Source organism: Microtus oregoni, unplaced genomic scaffold (assembly GCF_018167655.1).
Source record: "Microtus oregoni isolate MIOR12 unplaced genomic scaffold, Mior012 000003F_ref0000135, whole genome shotgun sequence".
Lineage (NCBI taxonomy): Eukaryota > Metazoa > Chordata > Mammalia > Rodentia > Cricetidae > Microtus > Microtus oregoni.
The window spans coordinates 65,105,846-65,120,791 of NW_024543062.1; the positions used below are offsets into that span (position 1 = coordinate 65,105,846).

The 14,946-nt window shown below is 40.9% G+C and overlaps 1 protein-coding gene across 2 annotated transcripts; it reads left to right on the forward strand.

The window, feature by feature from the left end:
* The first annotated feature begins 289 nt into the window (after positions 1-289).
* Positions 290-14,638, forward strand: Ube2t (ubiquitin conjugating enzyme E2 T). Of its 2 annotated transcripts, none has more exons than XM_041649045.1 (7): positions 290-391; positions 7,582-7,753; positions 9,439-9,508; positions 11,319-11,424; positions 11,934-12,032; positions 12,157-12,240; positions 14,283-14,638. In XM_041649045.1, exons 2-7 carry the CDS (start codon positions 7,645-7,647, stop codon positions 14,427-14,429), a joined length of 615 nt encoding a protein of 204 aa, XP_041504979.1. In that variant the 5' UTR covers positions 290-391; positions 7,582-7,644; the 3' UTR covers positions 14,430-14,638. The 2 variants fall into 2 exon arrangements, with proteins under 2 accessions (XP_041504979.1, XP_041504980.1); XM_041649046.1 differs by having other exon boundaries at positions 317-548.
* Positions 14,639-14,946: the final 308 nt, after the last annotated feature.

The window sequence follows — 14,946 nt, forward strand, 5'->3', positions numbered from 1 at the left end:
CAAAACAAAAAATAAAGACAGCTATTCAGCGGTCGTTTCTCCAGATTAAGAGTGGCCAGTTGCTCTCATCCTCGCTCCTGTAGATTAACTTCCCGGCCTGAGGAATTACAAGCACGCTGAGAGCGGGGACTGAGCGTTACTGGTACCACTGCGCGCGCACCAATTTGAAGCCTGCGTGAGGGGGGGGGGCGCACGTTCGGAGCGCTGGCCAATAGGCGTGCGCGCGCGCGTCTCCCGCGATGGCTGTGAACCAATCACAGTCATTCCTTGAGTGGGGGTGGAGTCATTTCAACGGTCTCTGGCGGGCCCGGCAGAAGCGCGCGGCGGAGGCAAGCGGAGTTGCTGAGTAGTGGCGCCGGGGGCACCAGAGAGAACGCACCCCGAGATCACAGTGAGTCTGGGGAAGGGCTCCGGTACCCGAACCGCCCGGAGAGGAACACCGCAGGGAGAGAGAACCGACCGCCCCGTGCGCGCCGAGGCAGTGTCACCGTCCTCCCTCCTGCATCCGCCTGGGGACAAAACAAAACTTTAGCGCTCCCGAATCTGAGGTGAATCGATCGTACAGGCTGCAGATTTATGAAGAAGCAGAGAGGGTGGAAAGACTGCGAATTGTCTTTTGATGTGGACGCACACTGAGGTGTGCAAATATTACGACTAGTCAGTGCTGTGTAAGCATACGTTTGTGGGAGGTAATACTGGGAAAGAGGCAAAAAAAAAACATCAGTTTAAAAAACTGAGAACACCTGTCGGAGCTAGAGTGTAAGGAACTTGTTGGTCATGGTTGTTTGGTTGGGAGTTTTGTTGTTTTGGGGACAGGTGTCGCTGTAACCCAGGCTAGCCTGGAATAGACTTCCAGTCCGGGCTCTTCCAGTGGCTATGCCACCAAGCCGCAGCTCGGGAAAGAACCTTTACCTTTATGTTCAGAAAATACACGGTAACAGATGGCTTTTAAGCCAGAGGACTTTCTTTTAATTTTTTTTATTCTTATTTTTTTTTACTTTTATTTCATGTCTACAAGTGTTTGCATGTATGTATGTGCACCACATGTATGCCTGGTGCCTACGGAGGCCAGAAGTGGGTGTTGGGAATTGAAACTGGGTCCTTTTTATTTTTTATTTTTTTATTTTTTGGTTTTTCGAGACAGGGTCTCTCTGTGTTTTTGGAGCCTGTCCTGGAACTAGCTCTTGTAGACCAGGCTGGTCTCGAACTCACAGAGATCCGCCTGCCTCTGCCTCCCGAGTGCTGAGATTAAAGGCGTGTGCCACCACCGCCCGGCTGAAACTGGGTCCTTTGGAAGAGCATCCAGTGCTCCTGACAGTTAAACCATCTCTGCAGCCCCAGAAGACTTGATAGATACCAGTTGTATTAACAGACAGTGGTGGCACAGGCCTTTAACCCCAGCACTTGGGAGGCAGAGACAGGTGGATCTCTTGAGTTCAAGGCCAGCCTGGTCTATAGAGGGAGTGCCCGGACAGCCAAGGCTACACAGAGAAACCCTGCCTCAAAACAACAACAAAAGAGTCTGGTTGCTTATTTGAGAGAACTTGCCTTTTTTTTTCTCCATTCTATCCCGACTAGCATGCTTTTCCACTGGGTCTCATTTTAAACAGATAACAGTTCATAGTTGATAGTCAGGGTTTTATTGTAATTGACTGTCAAAAGACAACTCTAAGGAGACTGTTCTCTCCTACTGAGGATGCCTGGGATTGAAATCAGGTTGTCAGGCCCATGCAGCTAGCACCTTTAAGCGCTGACCCATTTTGCCAGTCCCCATATTTGGAAGGTTTGTTTTGTTTGCTGAAAATCGTTCTTCAGATTTACTGTATAAAATAGCAGTGCTTCAGCCGGGCGGTGGTGGCGCACGCCTTTAATCCCAGCACTCAGGAGGTAGAGGCAGAGGCGGCGGATCTCAGTTCAAGGCCAGCCTGGTCTATAAAGCTAATTCCAGGACTGTTACACAGAGAACCCTTGTCTCAAAAACAAAAAAGAAAGAAAGGAAGGAAGGGAAGAAAAAAATCTAAAGAAAATGATAGAGACTGGGTATGGTGATACATGCCTTTAATCCCAGCACTCCGAGGCAGGCCAGTGTCTGAGTTTGTAGCCAGCCTGGTCTACAAATCAAGTTCCAGAACAGCCAGTGCTACAAAGAGAAACCCTGTCTTAATAAAAGAAAATGACAGAATTAAGATAGGAAATAGTATAAATCAGGGTGAAAAGTTATTATGAGATTTTTCTATTGTATGGAAGGGGAGTCAGGACTGGTTAATTTTACTTCTACTTCGTGTGTATAAATGTTTACATACATGCATTTATTTTCACCACATGCATGACTGTTGGATCTCCTGAAATGGATGGTTGTAAGCCACCATGTGGGTACTGGGAATCAAACCAGGTCCTCTGTGAAAGCAACAAGTGCGCTTAATCACTGAACTACTCCCATCTAGTCGTCCGTTGTTCGTGCCCCATCGTGTCATGTCTGTCGTCCATCCCTCCAATCCCGCTGGCCTGGAACTTGTCTTATAAACCAGGCTGCTATGGAATTTCAGTAATCCTCCTGCCTCTGCCTGCTAAGCAATATGGTTACAGATCTGTCTCACCACAGCTAAACTATTTTTTTAAGCTGCTGAAGAGGTATCTTTTTTTTGCATTAACTAATTTTATTTTTATATATGATCAATACATATTTTTATTTTATTCTGATTACGTTTATTCTGTGTGTGTGTGTACCATAGAACATGTGGGAAGATTGGAGGATATCTTACAACAGTTATTTCTCTCTACTCTCTCCCCCAACCAAGTGCTGAGATTATACTCATGCACCACCACACCCCACTTTTTTTTTAAATTATTTATTTATTATGTATACAATATTCTGTCTATGTGTGCCTGCAGGCCAGAAGAGGGCACCAGACCTCATTACAGATGGTTGTGAGCCACCATGTGGTTGCTGGGAATTGAACTCAGGACCTTTGGAAGAGCCGGCAATGCTCTTAACCTCTGAGCCATCTCTCCAGCCCCACACCCCACTTTTTGTATCAGTTCTTGAATTAAACTCAGGTCCTCAAAAGATACATCAAGCATTTTACCAACTGAATTGTCTCCCTAGCTCTAATTCTTTTTAAGCACACATAGAACATGCTGAGCAAGACCCAACAATTTTAAAGGCCATAAATAACAATGTTAGAAACCAATATCAAGACTGGGTGTGATGGTACATGCTGTGGATCCTAGCATGGAGGCAGAAGGATATGGGACCAGCATGGGCTATATGCATAGAGACTTCCAGGCCAGCCTGGAATATGAAGTTATGTCAAAGATGGAAGAATATTGTTTAGATCAAAATTTGGAGGAATGAAATATAAATTGGAAAGCAATATATAGCCTTACATTTAAAGAGAAAATTTGAAAACATGATGTAGTTCAGTTGATAGAGTACTTGCCAAATCTCCGTGAAGCCCTGGATCAATCTCCATTGCCATATAAATTGCATATTGTGGTATACACTGGTAATCCCAACTTTTGGAGATAGGGGATCAGAAGCTCAAAGTCATCCTCAGCTACATATCTCGGGATACATGAGACTCTGTCTCAATGCAAATGAGAGAGGATGGGGTGGGGGCAGGGAGTTATCTGCAAAGGAAGAACATGACAATCCGAACCCTAGTCTGAACAAGAAAAATGAAGAAAGTACAAAGATGGTAATAATAAAGATAGGAACAGAAACTGTTGTAATTAAAAATAAAATTTCAACAGAGAAGTATTTAATGTTATTTGTAAAGATAATAGAATTGATACATGCCTGGAAAAAAATAAGGAAAGGCAAAAAAGATGGTCTAGCCCAGGTTGGCCTCAAACTCCAAGGTGATCAGAGCTCCTATCTCACGCTCCCAAGTGCTAGGACCACAGGTTAGTGTCACCTAAGCTTGACTAAACCAGTTTGTTTGTTTGTTTGTTTTGTTTTGTTTTGAGGCAGGGTTTCTCTGTGCAACCACAGTCCTAGCTGTCCTGGAACAAGCTCTTTTGATCAGGCTGGCCTTGAACTCATAGAGACCCACCTGCCTCTGCCTCCCAATTGCTGTGCCACCACCGCCCAGCTTGTATAATACTTTCAATATTTTTAAATGGATTTAAATTAAAATTAAAATTTAAATTAAAATTAATTTAAATTTAATTTTCTCAAAACATTAACACCAGCACAAAGTGGAATTTTGCCAAACAACCATTTCCTAGACTATCAATATAAATTCACAATACTTCCTAACTCATTTGGAGAGACTAGCATAACATGGTAAACTGATAAGGACAAAATTAGAAGAAAATGAGGTGTCAAATTTTAGCCTTCAGCACAGCGTTGAAAGCTTTCCCTTTGAGGCTTAAAATCAGAAAAGAATATCAGGTGTCAGTTCTAGTCAAGAGGAAAGTTATCTCCAAAAAGAAGATTGTCAGGACCTGAGTCCTCCTAAAATCATTACAGGAACCATCACCCTGGGGAGTCTGCAGAGAACCCCACACCCTTAATCATGTTAAGAAGAGCCTACCCCACACCCAAATTGGCTGTTAATGGAGAGCTATCTATTAGTGGAACCCATCCCACATTCCAAACTATCTATAGAGAACTAGGTGTGTCAACTGGACTTCCTGGCCTACGTGACCTGACCAAAGGTAACCTCCTGGACCATGTGACCAATGTGAACCACGCGGCAAGATTCCATGCCCTCGCCCCCATCCCAAGCCAAATTCCTTACCCTATATAAGCTGTACCCCATCTCTAATAAACTGAGGCTTTGACAGGAACCCCAACTTAGCCTCATTCCTCTCTCTTAGCCCATTATCTTCCAAATAGTGCCTCTCCGGGACCCTGGAATAACTGAACTGCCAGGCGGGTTACAAACCCCTAAACTAAGTAACCCGCCAAGGCAATCAACAAAAGATAAGAAATAAATTAGGGGTAAACATAGATGGATATTATTGACTATTAGAATTACCATCCCTCTTCCTAACCCCAAGGAGATTCAACGTCAGAATTAAGGTTTTTAGTTAAAATCAGTTATATTTATGTATACTAATAAAAATAAGTTAAAAAAAAACGGGGATTTTGTTTTGAGAAAAGGTAAGATGGTTAACATTGGCAATTTAATTATAGAATCTAGAGTCAGCTAGGAGACAAACCTCTGGGCATGTTTATAAAGACATTTCTAGATGGATTAATTGAGATGGGAAGACCAACCATAAATATGGGTGGGATCATTCTGTGGACAGGGGGTCCCTGGCTGAGTAAAAAGGCAAAAGTGAGCCGAGCACCAGCTGTTATCTCTGCTTCCTGCCTGTGGAAGCAAGTGCTCAGTGACCTGCTGCCTCCTGTTCCTGCAGTGGTGCAGTCCCCTTTACCGGGAACTGTGTCCTCAAGCTGTGAGCCACAATAAACACTTCCTTCTCTTATCTTGTTTTTGTCTGGTATTTTGTCACAGCAAGGGGAAAAGTGACTAATACAGAGGACCTCACACTGTGACCCAGGCCTACCTCAGACCTAGAGTAATACTCCTGCTGCAGCTTACTTAGTGCTCTAATTACACCTGTGACCAACCACACGGGAGCAGAAGGTAGCTTTGTTTGTTTGAGACAGGGTCTCATACCCAACACTGGCCTCAAACTATATAGCCCAGGATGGAGTGCTACTGATCTTCCTGCCTCAGCTTCCCAATTATTGAGATTATAGGTGCATGCCACCCATGTCCATCCTAATATGTGCAATACTTATTTACTTGATGACTGTTTGACTATGTAGACTTCTCCCACCCCTCACATATACCTTTAGTAATGCAGGGTCTCGCGCATACTAGGCAAGCATTCTACCACTAAGTTACATCCCTAGCCCATGAACTAAAAACAATTTAAATAAAAAATGAAAACAAATAAGCTGTAGCAACTGGGATGGTGGAGTTTTGATTCAAAATATTTCAGATGACAAATGAAAAAAATTTGGAAGACTAAAAACAGATCCACACATGTTTGGAAATTAATTTATGGTAATATTAGAAGGGCAGAGTTTCCTTTTTTTTTCTTTTTTAAAATAGTGCTGGGACAATTGGTTATTCATTTGGGGGGAGAATTAAAATTGATCATCTACCTCTTACTGTGCACAAAAACAATTAGTAGCTGGAAGATTATAACGGACAAAATTATATTTTTAAATTATTTTTATTTTATGTGTTGACTATTTTGCCTGCATGTATGGTTTGCACCACATCCATGCCTGGTGCCCAAGGTATTAGAAGTGGTTGAGAGCTACAACATAGAACCAAACCCAGGTCCTCTGGCAGAGCAACAAGTGATTATCAGCCCTGAATTATTTCTCCAGCCCAAAAGTTATAATTTTTAAACTTAAAGAATATATAGGAAAATATCTTTAAATGTGAGTGTATGGGAAAAATTTTTAAATAGATTAACTTTAAGAATATATTCATAGGCCAGGCAGTGGTGGCACACACCTTTAACCCCACCACTGGGGAGGCAGAGGTAGACAAATTTCTTTGAGTTCAAGACCAGTCTGGTCTACAAAGGGAGTTCCAGGACAGCTAGAGCTACACACAGAGAAATCCTGTCTCAAACAAATAAGCAAACAAAAGAATACATTTATTAGCTGGACCTGGTGTAGGTTGAGGTAGGAAAGTCACAGGTTTAAGGGCTTCCTAGTGTAGAAGGAAGTTTCTGTCCCACCTGGTCCCACAGCCATTCAGTCCCAAAGAAACACATGGAGGATTATATTAATTATAATCTGTTTGACCTATTAGCTCAGACCTATTATTAACTAGCTCTTACAACTTAAATGAATCTATAATTCTTATTTTTGTGTAGCCATGTAGCTTAGTACCTTTTCTCAGTAAGGCATTCTCATCTTGCTTAAGGTCAGCTCGAGCAAATAGAGCAGCTAAGGGAGACCTATCTCAAAAATTTAAAAAAAAAAAAGATGAGTTAAAAGCTTACAAGCTCTTGGTTCAGTCCCCCAGCACCGCAAGGAAAAGAAGATGTGTGTCCTTTAGATGGTTACTAGTTGAGTGGATGTGTTTGCGGTGTTTAGATGAGAGAGACTTTGAGTATATTTGGATGTTGATGACAAAGATTAGGAATACTAGAATGAGGTGGGCTAGTTGATAGAATAGAGTGAGTTCCCTGAAGAGTTAGGAAACTGTAGAATCCATAATACACAGAGAGAATGTCATACACTTAAACAGTAACTTACAAGTGTCTCCAAATGTTGGCTGCATTGTTCTTGATCTCACAAAGCATATAGACTTCACCTAGCTACCCAATCTCTCTTTGCTCAGGCATGCTTAGGATACATTTAAGAGCAGAATTGGACCCAGGCTCTATCCTCATGACTTTATACTTTATTAATGGAGGCAAACATCCATTTTAAGCTTCTTAAATTATTATTATTTGTAAAAGTTTATGCAAAAAATGGAAAAGAGTCAAGTTCCCTTTGTCACGAGAGTATTAAGAACCTGTTCTTCATTAAATTGAAGCTGTGCTGAAAATGCTAGTCATTATGGCTATTTCATGGTTGCTTCTTTTCTTTTCCAGTCCACCCCCACAAGCCTTTACTGTGGAGCAGTGAACTGTTTATGGTTCCTTTTACTTGAGATCATGCAGAGAGCTTCACGCCTGAAGAAAGAACTGCACATGTTAGCCATAGAACCTCCCCCAGGCATCACATGCTGGCAGGAAAAGGACCAAGTGGATGATTTGCGAGCTCGTAAGTATCCCATCATGCCTGTGATGATGTAACCTTATTGGAGATTGTCCTAAAATTCACAAATTGGTGTATTTGAAGTAGGGAATGGTAAGGTGAAGGAGCCCTGCCATCTTTCTTAGTTGGTTTGCTTTCATAAGGTCTTTGATGTCTTATGTCTTTTACTGGTTTGTAATTAAGGTCGTCAGCTGGGCATTAGTGGCACATGTTTACAGTCCCAGGTTTCTGGAGGCTGAGGTGAGAGAAGGATTGTTTCAAGTTTGAAGTCAGGTAGGCTGCAGAATGAGATCTTGTCTGAAAGGTTTTGTTGGGGAGTGGGAGGGAGATGTTGGGACAGGGGAGATGGCTCTGTGAATAAGGGCATTTGCCATTAAGCCTAACGACTCATAATTTCTAGGATCCATATGGTGAAAGGAGAGAACCAACTCCTATAAGTTGTCCTCTGACCTCCATGTACATGCCATGGCATTGTGTGTATACACACAAAATAATTGTTATTTAAACAAAACAAAACAGGTTTAGCTATTAGTTGTGCAGCAGTGTTTGAGGCCAAGTGACGGACAGGAAACACTGCATGGAGACTAAATTAAAACCCTCTTTGAATTACTGTCCTATACCCAATTCCTTTTTTTTAATATAGATTTTATTCTATTTGTTTGATCACGTGCACATGTGCGCAGGTGCCTGAAGGAGCCAGAAGAGGGTACTGGATCCTCTTGAGTCGGAGAGTTACAGGCAGTAATTGTAAGGTACCTGATAGGAGTGCCAAGATAGAACTTCCTTTGCAAGAACAGCAAATACTCTTAATATCTGAGCCATCTCTCCAGCTCTTACATCTAGAACTACAGGCTTTGTGAAGTTCATTTGATACAGTTTCTGTTGCTGTTTGTGTTGCCTTTTGAGAAAGGGTCTTATGTAGCCTGGGTTGGCCTCAAACTTTCTCTATAACCAAGGATGACCTTGACTTTCTGATTCCCCCCCCCCCCACCACCTCTGGAGAAATAAGATTTCAACCTATGCCACCTTATGGTGTGGGGAGTCCTGTTTATGTGTTGCTTTTATTGGTTAATGAATAAACTGTTTTGGCCTGTGATAGGGTAGAATAGAGCTAGGCGGGGGTGCGGGTGGAAGGCACTAAACAGAATACTGGGAAAAAGAAGGCAGGTGGAATTGCCAGACACCTTGTAGCCAGCCGCCAGAACCTTGCCAGTAAGCCACAGCCACAGGCAATACACAGATTAATAGAAATGGGTTAAATGGGTTAAGATGTAAGAGTTAGCCAATAAGAAGCTAGAGCTAATAGACCAAGCAGTGACTTAATTAATATAATAGAGTTTCTGTGTGATTATTTCAGTTCTGGGCAGCCGGGAACAAACAAGCGGCCTCCTACTACAGCTTGGCGCACAACCTGGATAACTACATTCACATTAATACCTGAGAGAACTTAAAAAGGAATTATAGGCAAAGAAGAACAGAGTTTAGCACAGTTTCTTGGTAGCCACAATTGTTTTTTCTAGATGGGCTCACTTACTATAACCATATGTGTTTTTTTATTTGTTTACAGTAAACTAAGTTTAGGGTTTTATGTATGCTAGGCAAGCACTCTACTGAGTTACATCCTCAACCCTCCAAATGGATAATTCAAACCATCTGATTCCCTTTTAACTTTTCTTTGTCCCTTTCTTAAGAAATATTGGGTGGAGCCAACACACCTTATGAGAAAGGTGTTTTCACGCTGGAAGTTATCGTTCCTGAGAGGTGAGTATGAATTAGAATCAGCTTGTAAGTGGGGTACAGCCAGTTGGAAGACAGAACAGAATAGTATTTAGAGCATTAGCGTTGATCTAGTCATACCAAACTTAATGTTGTAAGTTATGTCTCTAGAGTTTGGTTTCCCTCTCTCAATAATGGACTACATCCAAAAAACTGTGGTAAATATGTATTTTATATAACATAAAATTGGCGTTTGTAACCATTTAAGTATACATTTTCACACTGTTGTACAACTATTACTATTGTCTCCAGAACTTTCTCATCTTCCCAATTGTAACTTCATACCCATTACAAATCCACTCTGAGTAGTTGTCCCTGACACCAACCTTTGGCAACCACCATTGTTTTATCCACCTCACTGTTAAGGCCCCTTCAGTCGAGTCTCCTTTCCGCTCTTTGTGTAGGATCAAGTAGAGGTGAGATGAGTATCTTAACTATTGAAACTGGACATCTGTCTACCAGGTTGGGTCCTGGCCAAACTTGTTAAGCCCCAAATGAGTAGCTTAATTGTGTCACATATCAATTCTGAAAATAGACTGGGAATTTTTCAAGGTTTGTGTGTCACTAAAGAGATTTGATAATAAATACAATGTTAAGTCTAGTTGGAGCCTGTTTGTAAAACACAGCTGTAAAAAAATTTGGAGACTGGAGAGGTGGCTTAGTGGCTGCTCTCACAGAGGATCTGGGTTCAGTTCCCAGCACCCATGTGGCAGCTCACAACCACCTATAACCCCAGTTCCAGGGGATCCTACATCCTCTTCTGGCCTCCAAGTACCATGCATGTATATGATGCAGAGGCACACATATGTGCAAGCAATCACACATATAAAAATAAAATTTAAAAAAATCCTTTTTCAAAATTTGGAGATTAGGAAGTTTGAATAGTAAATGATAACTAGGGAATTTACTTTTTATTTTTTTTTTAAAGATTTTATTTATTTATTATGTATACAACATTCTGCCTGCATGAAGAGGGCGCCAGATCTCATTACAGATGGTTGTGAGCCACCATGTGGTTGCTGGGAATTGAACTCAGGACCTTTGGAAGAGCAGCCAGTGCTCTTAACCACTGAGCCATTTCTCCAGCCCGGGAATTTACTTTTAAAAACTTTTTATGGTTATAATGGTATTGCAGTAGGACAGTGTCTTACTTTTAGGAGATACTTGGTAGTGTTTAGAAAGTGGTGGTTTTCTAAGTGTTTTCTGTGCCACTATTTCAACTTTTTGATTGTTGGCAAATGTGTCTTCCAAATGCTGTTTTTCTGACATTTTTAAAATGCCATCATTATTTTATATATAGCTGCTAGTGACCAAGAAACTATTTAAAATATAGAATGAACCCTCACCCCTAACTTAGGCACTAATAAAATTGATGAGAGTTGATAGCTCCTGGGGGAATGAAGAATCAGGGTTTTTTTTAAATATTTATTTTTTTGTTATGTATACAATATTCTGTCTGTGTGTATGTCTGCAGGCCAGAAGAGGGCACCAGACCTCATTACAGATGGTTGTGAGCCACCATGTGGTTGCTGGGAATTGAACTCAGGACCTTTGGAAGAGCAGGCAATGCTCTTAACCACTGAGCCATCCCTCCAGCCCCAAGAGTCAGTTTTCTTAAGGCCTTTCATAGGTTAACCATCCTGTGGTGGATGGCTCCACACCCATGAGTGTATGGGCACCATTAATTGGACCTGTGAGCTATAAATAAATAAATAAAATTAAGTCCCAGTATGGTGATGCATGTCTGTTATTATGAAGCAGCACAAAGTAATTTTTTGTTCTCATATATTCACAGGTACCCATTTGAACCGCCACAGATCAGATTTCTGACTCCAATCTATCATCCAAACATTGATTCTAGTGGAAGGATTTGTCTAGATATTCTCAAATTGCCACCAAAAGTGAGTAGGGGCTAAAGAGTTGATTCTTCGGAGGGTTTCAACAGTTTTCTTGGTACTTGAAAGGCAGTGGTGGTGCACACCTTTAATTCTAGTACTAGGGAGGCAGAAGCAGGTGGATCTCTGTGAGTTCAAGGCCAGTCCTGTTCGAGGTCAGTCAGAACTGTTATACAGAGAAACTCTTTCTCGAAAAAACAAAAACAAAACCAAAAAAATAAAGAAGGAAGCAGGAGGATCAGGAATTAAAAGGTCTTCCTCAATAACATAACAAGTCCAAGACCAGCCCGGATTACATGAAACCCTGTTTCAGACAGACAAACAAAAAGTCCCTGGATTATATAAATACAGTGTCACTTTCTTTTTGATCTTTCGAGACAGTGTGTCACATAGCCAAGGATGGCCTTAAACTCCTGGTCCTTCTGCCTCTACCTTAAAAGTGCTGAGATTACAGGCATGACTCACCGTGCCTGGTGGCACATTCTAATACAAAAGCAATGTGCATTTGTGTATAGGGGGCGTGGAGACCATCCCTCAACATCGCTACTGTATTGGCCTCTATTCAGCTGCTCATGGCAGAACCCAATCCTGATGACCCACTAATGGCTGACATTGTACGTATCCGCTTGTCTTTGGTAGCATATAGCTTACTTTATTTGTACTTTTAATACTTCAGCAGCTAGAGCTGGAGCTCCAGCATATCACTGTTTCTCTGTCTTAACTCTGATTTCATTTCAGTCCTCAGAATTTAAATATAATAAGATAGCTTTTATCAAGAATGCCAGGCAATGGACAGAGATTCATGCAAGACAGAAGCAAAAGGTATGATGTTTACTAATATTACCAGTTCAAGTATTATATCCATGGAGAGGAGGGCCTAATGAGCACCCACCCCTGACTGGGGCGCTAATAAAATTGATAGCAGTTGACAGTTGATAGCTGTGGGGATGAAGAGTCAGTTTTCTTTTAAGGCCTCATAGATTAACCATGCTCTAGTGGATGGCTCCACACCGAAGAGTCTATGGTCACTGCAAATTGGACTTGGTGGTTTATATTTCAAAACACATAAAACAAAAACATTTTAAGGTCCAGTGTGGTGGTACATGCTTTTAATCTCATCACTCAGGAGGCAGAGGCAGGCAGATCTCTGTGAGTTTGAGGCTAGCCTGGTCTACACAGTAAGTTCCAGGCCAGCCAGGAATACACAGTGAGACCTTGTCTCAAAAAAATTTTTAAGTTAAAAATAAAAAGAGGGCACAATGTTGGAGAAAGATGGGGGATGGATCTGGGTAAAGTTAGGGGAAGAATTAGGGAGTGAATATCATCAAACACATTGTATGAAATTCTCAAAGGATTAATGCAATAGAGATATACACATGTACATATATATGTGTGTCTATACATATTGTAGTTTATGTCAGTAAGGAGTAAATATCAAGCACATCATATGGAATTCTCAAAGGATTTATACAATATGAGATATACGCACATACACATATAATGTGTATATACATATTGTAACGTATGTCAGTAGGGAGTAAATATCGAACACATCATATGGAATTCTCAAAGGATTAATACGAGATATACACATGTACACATATATGTGTATATACTATTGTAGTGTATGTCAGTAGGGAGCGAATATCATCAAACATATTGATTGGAATTCTCAGAGGAGTAATATGAAGTATAAACATGTACACACATATATGTGTATATACTATTATAGTGTATGTCAGGGGTTGGAGAATAAGCTTAGTGGTTAAGAGGGCATAATCCTCTATCAAGGACCCTAACTCAGCACTCAGCATCCCTGTCAGGAGGCTCACAGCTGCCTGTACTTCCAGCTCTTAGGGATCTGACACCTTCTGGATTCCACAGGCACCTGCACTCACATGTACAGAAACCCACACACATAGGTACATAATTAAAAATAAAATACATCTTTTTTTAAAAAAAGAATACAGATTTGTATCCCAGATCAAGCACTTATAAATAAACACAAATATCTAAATAATTATTAAATCTACTAAATTCATAGTATACTCTAGAATGGCTAGTTGGATTCCTTCTCCTGTTGTAACGATCTAAAAAGTATTTAACAAAATACTTAGATGCTCAACTGGCAGTTGGCTTCTTTCCTAACAGTTGTCATCTATTGACAACACTAGAGGGCAGGCAGCATCTGCTTGATATTGTTATGTTCTTGTAACAGGGATGGAGAAAAGGTGACTCATTTTTTTATTTCTTTTTTTTTTTCCAAGATGTTTTCTCTGTGTAGCTTTGGAGCCTGCCCTGGGATTCGCTCTGTAGACCAGGCTGGCCTCAAGCTCACAGAGATCCACCTGTCTCTGCCTCTAGAGTGCTGGGATTAAAGGCGTGTGCCACCACCGCCTGGCTCTCATTTTTTTTTCTTGTTTGTCCTATTTAATATTGAGCCAGAGACTAATTACAAAAGCAATGAGAAGATCAGGTCAAGGGGGAAAGTTTTATTTCTTATGGGACCATTCATGGAAAAGGGTGTCTAAGTTGACAGAGTAGTTTGTTTTTTTGAAACCACATTTATTTAGCCCTAACTGACTTGAACTTACTGTGTAGTCCAGGCTAACCTGAAACTGTAGTCCTCTTACCTAAGCCTCTTGATCGTTATAGGCATACATCATTATGTCTAGCTTTTTGAGTTGATAAAGTTTGAAGTGAAGAAATAAAGTATGTAAAAATAATTGATGAAGATGCTTTTCTATACATATATACACACTAAAATCTTATAACAAGGACTATCAGGAAATAGCACTACAGAGCTGTGGCTTTTTTCCATTAGTGGTGTTGTGGATGTTGTGTTTCACTCCCTCTCTTTTTAGGCTGATGAAGAGGTGCTAGACAACTCATCAGAGCCTGGTGACCCTCGGGAGTGCAGCTCCGCACAGAAAAGGAAAGCCAGGCCACTAGGAGGCATAGAAAAGAAATTCCACCCCGATGTTCAGAGAGTTTGTCCTGGTCCCTCTTAATTAATAGTGTCTGTGACAAGGTGCTCTCTTGCTTGCTTTTCTTGAATGTTTTTCTTTGTGTTTGATGACATAATGTTTGTACCTTATAAAAGACCTTGTATGTTTATGAACTCTGCTGTGCGGTGATGCTTTAAGGATAGTTTGTTTTATTTATCTTGTACATATGTATTTTGAAAACTTTTAAACTTGGAAAATAAATAAAACTTATTGTTAAGTATGTGTTTATCCTAAATGTATGTCTGGGACTTAACTGATGTGTACTGCTATACAATCAGAATGTTAAAATATTTTGTCAAATTACCATCACTAGAGACACAGACTGTTTGAATAGATGAAAAATAGCTGTTAAAATCATTACCCCCAGGCTGCGGGGAGGGCAGTTTTTCAGGAGCCTTAAAGCTGGAAGAAGGCAGTGTGCACTTTTGTCAGTGTTAATTGTTTTCAGCTTTCACTCTGTGGTTATATAGCCGGTCAAGATTATTGTAGTGTAGCTTTCATTAGTTCAACATTCTGTGTT